Source organism: Rhinopithecus bieti, unplaced genomic scaffold, assembly GCF_001698545.2.
Source record: "Rhinopithecus bieti isolate Rb0 unplaced genomic scaffold, ASM169854v2 scaffold_12070, whole genome shotgun sequence".
Lineage (NCBI taxonomy): Eukaryota > Metazoa > Chordata > Mammalia > Primates > Cercopithecidae > Rhinopithecus > Rhinopithecus bieti.
Window position 1 is genome coordinate 2,537,591 of NW_016807449.1, and position 6,446 is coordinate 2,544,036.

The 6,446-nt window shown below is 51.5% G+C and overlaps 1 protein-coding gene across 1 annotated transcript; it reads right to left on the reverse strand.

Moving 5' to 3' along the window:
- Nucleotides 1–4,139: 4,139 nt before the first annotated feature.
- LOC108535777 (transient receptor potential cation channel subfamily M member 4-like) lies at nt 4,140–5,803 on the reverse strand (the record flags this gene model as incomplete). The annotated part of the gene is made up of 5 exons (XM_017882037.1): nt 4,140–4,507; nt 4,731–4,836; nt 4,924–4,996; nt 5,163–5,295; nt 5,593–5,803. Coding segments are annotated over 5 exons (528 nt in total), but the record flags the coding sequence as incomplete, so codon positions are not given.
- Nucleotides 5,804–6,446: the final 643 nt, after the last annotated feature.

A 6,446-nucleotide genomic window follows, 5' to 3' on the forward strand; every position in this document is an offset into this window, starting at 1 on the left:
TGGGTGACAGAGCAAGACTCTGTCTCAAAAAAAAAAAAAAATATTAAAGACCAATTGTTTGGTTTGTTTTGAGACAGAGTCTCGCTCTGTTGCCCAGGCTGCAGTGCAGCATGATCTCTGCTCACTGCAACCTCCGCCTCCCAGGTTCAAGCGATCCTCCTTCCTCAACCCCCTAGTAGCTGGGATAACAGGCACACACCACCATGCCTGGTTAATTTTTGTATTTTTAGTAGAGACAGGGTTTCGCCATGTTGGCCAGTGTGGTCTCGAACTCCTGACCTCAGGTGATCCACCTGCCTTGACCTCCCAAAGTGCTGTGATTACAGGCATGAGCCACCGCACTGACCTAAAAAAATTTTTTTTAATTATATAGGCATGGTGGCATGCACCTGTGATTCCAGCTACTTGGGAGGCCGAGGCAGGAGGATCACTTGAGCCAGGCTGCAGTCAGCTGTGATCACGCCACTGCACTTGAGCCTGGGCGAGAGAGTGAGACTGCATCTCAAAAATGAATAAATAGGCCGGGCCAGTGTCTGCTAATCCCTAAAAGGTCTGAGTATTTTCCTTTCCCCAATACACAGTTACTGCATAAATGGAGACAAGTCCCATTTGAATGGAAGATGCAAAATATAAGCTTGCAGCAGTTATTTTAGGGTAATTCCTCAAGAGTACCAGCCTCCTCTTCAATTAAGGAACTTTTGGTCTCCAAATCGGTTTACATGTGGAATTCGTGCAAATTCTCCATCTTGATGACTCATGTTGGATTTCTACACACACGACCTGGAGTCTTCCTGTTTTTTAGATATTTCAACAGAGATGAATTAATACACAGGTCTTAGATAAATTAAACAGGTCTCAGGAAACCTTGAAAGGAATGAGAAGAAACAGCGTAGAAATAGTAACTGCACCATATAAAAATAGTAACTGCAGGCTACACCTATCACTCCAGGACTGAGCTAGAATTATCAGGATCTAAAATGTTGAGGCAGCAGCCCTGCAGAACTGAAACCCAGACTAGAGCCAGGGCCTACCGGGGTGGCGCTGGTGTGACAGAAGGCTGACAATGACACTGCTTATGGCGTCGGGCGCGGTGGCTCACGCCTGTAATCACAGCACTTTGGGAGGCTGAGGTGGGAGGACCCCTTGATCCCACGAGTTTGAGACCAACCTCGGCAACATGGCGAGACCCCTATCTCTACAAAACAATTTGAAAACAAAAAATTTAGCTGGGTGTGGTGGCGTGTACCTGTGGTCCCAGCTATTCTGGAGGCTGAGGTGGGAGGATGGCTTGAGTCTGGGAGGTCGAGGCTACAGTGAGCCTTGACCACTGCACTCCATCCTGGGCAACAGAAATAGAAAAAGAAATAGAAAAAGAAACAGGTTATGGAGATGCCAAAAAATAAAACTTAAAACCTGGAAGAGGGCCGGGCGCGGTGACTCACACCTGTAATCCCAGCACTTTCAGAGGCTAAGGCAGGTGGATCACCTGAAGTGAGGAGTTCAAGGCCAGCTTGACCAACATGGTGAAATCCCGTCTCTACTAAAAATACAAAACTTAGCTGGGCGCGGTGGCAGATGCCTGTCATCCGAGCTACTCAGAAGGCTGAAGCAGGAGAATTGCTTAAACCCAGGAGGCGGAGGTTGCAGTGAGCTGAGATAGGGCCACTGCACTCCAGCCTGGGCGACACAGCAAGACTCCCTCAAAAACAAAAAACAAAAAACAAAAAACCTGGAAGCAACTGCTGCTGTCAGAGGGAGCATTGTTCTAGGACGATGCTTGCTTGAAAGCCTGGAGCAAATAGATGGAACAAATCCCTGCTTCCTCCTCCAATCGCTGGTCTCCGTCTAGCGCCCTCATTAGGCCAGGGCTTATAGCAACCGACTGGGAAAGCAAAAACAAGGCTTGCAGAGGCCCCGCCCCAGCATCACAGAGCTGAGACAAGGGTGGATTTGCAGCTGAGACAAAAGCTCAAACTCGCACATGGACTGAGTGAGTTCCTGTGGCTTCACAGCAGTTGACATTTCCAAATATAAAATCGTGCATTACAGATGCTCTCCGGATTGCCCACATTTCTGTTCCAACTCAGCCACTTTCACTTTTTATTTTATTATTATTTTTTTTGAAACAGAGTCTTGCTCTGTCACCCAGGCTGGAGTGCAGTGGCGCAATTTCGGTTCACTGCAACCTCCGCCTCCTGGGTTCAAGCAATTCTTCTGCCTCAGCCTCCTGAGTAGCTGGGACTACAGGTGTCCACTACCACACCCAGCTAATTTTTGTATTTTTAGTAGTGATGGGGTTTTGCTATATTGGCCAGGCTGGTCTCGAACTCCTGGCCTCAAGTGATCCACCTGCTTGACCTCCCAAAGTGCTGTTTTACAGGCATGAGCCACCACGCGCAGCATCCAACTCAGCCACTTTCTGTGTGACTTTATTAGAGCCACTTTTCTGTGCCTCACTTTTCTCATCTGCAAAATGGAGAAAATAATAGTAGCTACCTTATATGGTTATCATCGGATTCACTGATTTAGTGCACATGAAGCACTTAAAACAATGCTGGACAGATATATATAGAAAGTACTGGAGGCCAGGCATGGAGGCTCACACCTGTAATCCCAGCACTTTGAGAGGCCTAGGTGAGTGGATCGCTTGACCCCAGGAGTTTGAGACCAACCAGAGAAATATGGTGAGACCCCATCTCTATCAAAAATCCAAAAAATTAGCCGGGCATGGTGGTGCAAGCCTGTGGTCCCAGCTACTTAGGAGACTGAGAGAATTGCTTGAGCCCAGCAGGTGAGGTTGCAGTGAGCTGTGATTGAGTCACTGCATTTCTGCCTGGGTGACAGAGTGAGATCTTGTTGAAAGAAAAGAAGAAAAAGTGGCCAGGTGCGGTGGCTCACACCTGTAATTCCAACACTTTGGGAGGCTGAGGCAGGCAGATCACCTGAGGTGAGAAGTTTGAGACCAGCCTGGCCAACATGGTGAAACCCCGTCTCTACCAAAAGTACAAAAATTAGCCGGGCATGGTGGCGGGCACCTGTAATCCCAGCTACTCCAGAGGCTGAGAATAGAATTGCTTGAACCCAGGAGGCGGAGCTTGCAGTGACCTGAGATGGTGCCACTGCACTCCAGCCTGGGTGACAGAGTCAGACTTTGTCTCAAAGAAAAAAAAAAGGAGAAGAAGAAGAAAAGGAAGGAAGGAAGGAAGGAAGGAAGGAAGGAAGGAAGGAAGGAAGGAAGAAGGAAGGAAGGAAGGAAGGAATAAAGGAAGGAAGGAAGGAAGGAAGGAATAAAGGAAGGAAGGAAGGAGGGGAGGGGAGGGAAGGAGGGAAGAAGGGAGGAAAGAAGGAAGAGAGGGAGGGAGGGAGGAAGGGAGGGAGGGAGGAAGGAAGGAAGGAAGTTACATTACAGTGATTATTACTACTTGGGTTGGTGAAAACTAACTCAGCATCTTCCAGAGAAGTCGCGGTTGCCACACAACACTTGGCCATGTTTCAACGCTACTCTGCACCCACAGTGACAGATACTTGGATCTCCTCCAATTTGGAGGAAGGATGTTTTGGTTTTGATTTTTGGACGTGTGGGTTGTTGGTGGCTTTCGTGCTATTTAACTAATAATTGCTGTCAGTTCAACCTTGTCATTACCAGTTTAGCTTGTTACGCGTTATTTAGTTAAACTGCATGTATAATCATGCATATTTGCCTCAACCCTGTGTGCGCCTGGCCTGCAATTTCCCACTAATTAGACTTTTTAAAGACACGTATGCATTTATCTACTCAAATTTGCATCATCCGTTTCCCTATTGCCAAAGCAGATGTACACAACACCCACCCACCCCCACTCCAGGAAATACTTTGCTTATTATCATTGAGTTATTTTTCCACTGGAAAGTTGAAACTGGGTAGGAGGGGGTACAGATGGGGTCTTGTCCTACTGAAGTGAGAGCCATCAGAACACTGCAGACAGAAGGTGCTGGGTCTCAGGCAAGAACAATGGGGCTGAGGGGAGGAAACAGACTCCGAAATATCTGAATTACAGCAGCAAATCCACCAAGAACCCCAAACCCAACACCCCAGCTCCAGCCACCATCCTGGAAGGATCTAGACACCCACCAGTTCCCCCAAGAATCAAGCCTCTGGACACAATTCCTCTCAAATGGCTTTATTTCCCCAGTGTGAGGAATCTGTGAGTGGTGAGGGGTCTGTGGTCCCTGTTACCCCAAGGACCCTCCAGCCTCCCCTGCTGTGGCAGAGTCCCCAGAGGGATAACGGCCTGGGCTCCAGGACTTGATCCTCCCAGGCTGGGGTTGGTTCTGGGAGGAGCCGGGCATGCTGTGGTTTGTACGGATGACACTCCCAAAGGTGGTCCCGACAGTGGCCCAGATGGGCACGGGGCTCATCTCAAGGACAAGGCCACCAGGTGCGGGGGCCGAGGCCCAGATGAGCCTTACTCTGGGAGCAAAATCCCCGGTGGGGGCTTCTCCTTGAAGTCTGCCAGCAGAGCTCAGTCTGGGGAGGAGAGAAAAGAGAGAGCTGGTGATTGGCAGGGAAGGGGAGAGACAGAAAAACTGGCAGACTGGCATAAAAGAAGGAACATGAAGACCACAGTACAAAATGCTCAAAGGAGACCAAGAGAGTGACTCAGGGACCCTGGAAAGGCGCCAAGAGAGAAAAACACGCAAACATACAGGAACAGAGGCTGGAGATGCGCAGGCTGATGCTACACACTGACCTTTGGGCCCAGGCAGGTCAGGGGGTGGCGGCCCACCTGGGGGCAGCAAGGCAGAGCGGCTCAGGGACTCGGCCACCCACCCAAGGACGCGGCTACAGTGCTGGATCTGGGGAACGGGAGGAATGTAAGAGCAGGAGATGGAAACCCCTGCCCGACCCCTGCCACAGTTCCCAGCCAAACTCCAAGCCCTCACCTCCCGCTCCAGCACTTTCAGGCGCTGTTCGTACTCGCGGATGTGTCCCAGCTGTTTCAGTGCCATGTCCACCCTGAGAAGGGAGGACCTCTTACCGGGGTCACCCGCAGCCCACCCACCCCCCCGGGGCTCCGCCTACTTCCCGGGCCTCCTCCCTCCCTCCCAGGACCCTGACTTCAACCGAAGTCAGAATCCGCCCCAGGCCAGAAGCCCCATCCCCAACCAGGCCCCGCTCTCACTTCTGGGACGTGCGCTTCAGACGCTCGGAGTCGCTCTCCCGCTTGTCCCTAGCGCGTGCCAGCAGGAAGTTCTCCTTCTGTACCGATTCCCACGTTAGCAGCTTCCGCTCCGCTTCTTTAGAAAGGCAGACCCCTGCAGGGGCGGGCGGAGTCAAAGGGCTAAGGCCACGCCCCTTCCCAAGCCCAGCTGCCCCTTCTGACATCCTCAGAACACGCTATCTCAGACCCGGCCCCTGGTGATTCGAGAACATGCCCCGCCCCTCACCCCTAAGCCCTGCCCCTCAGTACTTAAGCCCCGCCCCTTGTTTAAACCCCCGCCCCTCGCTGCGTAAGCCACTCCCATTAGTCATTTGGGGCATGCCCCTTCCCCTCGCCTTCCAGGCTGCCGGTCCCCTATACTTCTCCTTTTCAAGCCAAGCTCTGTTCTCACGGAAATGCTCGAGGGTCGGGGAGGACGGCTGGGGGCTCCGGGGGCGCCTGCACAATTGCCTGAGCAGGAGGCGCAAGTGGGAGATGATGATAAAGGGCGGGGCCAGCGCGGGCCGAGAGTGGAATTCCCGGATGAGGCGGTAGCGCTGCGCCTTCCAGTAGAGATCGCTGTTGCCCTGTACTTTGCCGAACGTGTAGCTGCAGAGGCCAGAGGTCAAAGGTCACTTGAGGTCAGGGCCCAGCCAGAAGCAAGGACAAAGGTTAGATGTCAGGCAATAATTGTTCAAAGTCTACGGCACCAGACAGAAGTCAAGATCACTAAAGTAAGAGGTTACAGGATGCGATTAGAAGTCAGGTTAGGGCTGGGCCCATTTGCTCACGCCTGTACTCCCGGCACTTTGGGAGGCCGAGGTGGACGGATCACCTGAGGTCAGGAGTTCGAGACCAGCCTGGCTAACATGGTGAAGCCCCATCTCTACTAAAAATACGAAAATTAGCTAGGCATGGTGGCGGGTGCCTGTAATCCCAGCTACTGGGGAGGCTGAGGCTGAGGCTGAGGCAGGAGAATCGCTTGAACCCAGGAGGTGGAGGTTGCAGTGAGCTGAGATCGTGCCACTGCACTCCAGCCTGGGAGACAGAGTGAGACTCCGTCTCCAAAAAAAGTCAGGTTAGAAGGGCCAAGGGTCAGATGTCAGAGGTCAAGTTGGACATGGTATCATGGCTTAAGGTAGAGGTTGAAGTCAGGTTAAAATTGGGCTCAAAAATTAGCCAGGACACAAATAACTGACATCAGAAATGAAAATGGAGACATTACTACCGACCTTACCGAAATAAAAAGGATTGTAAGAGAATACT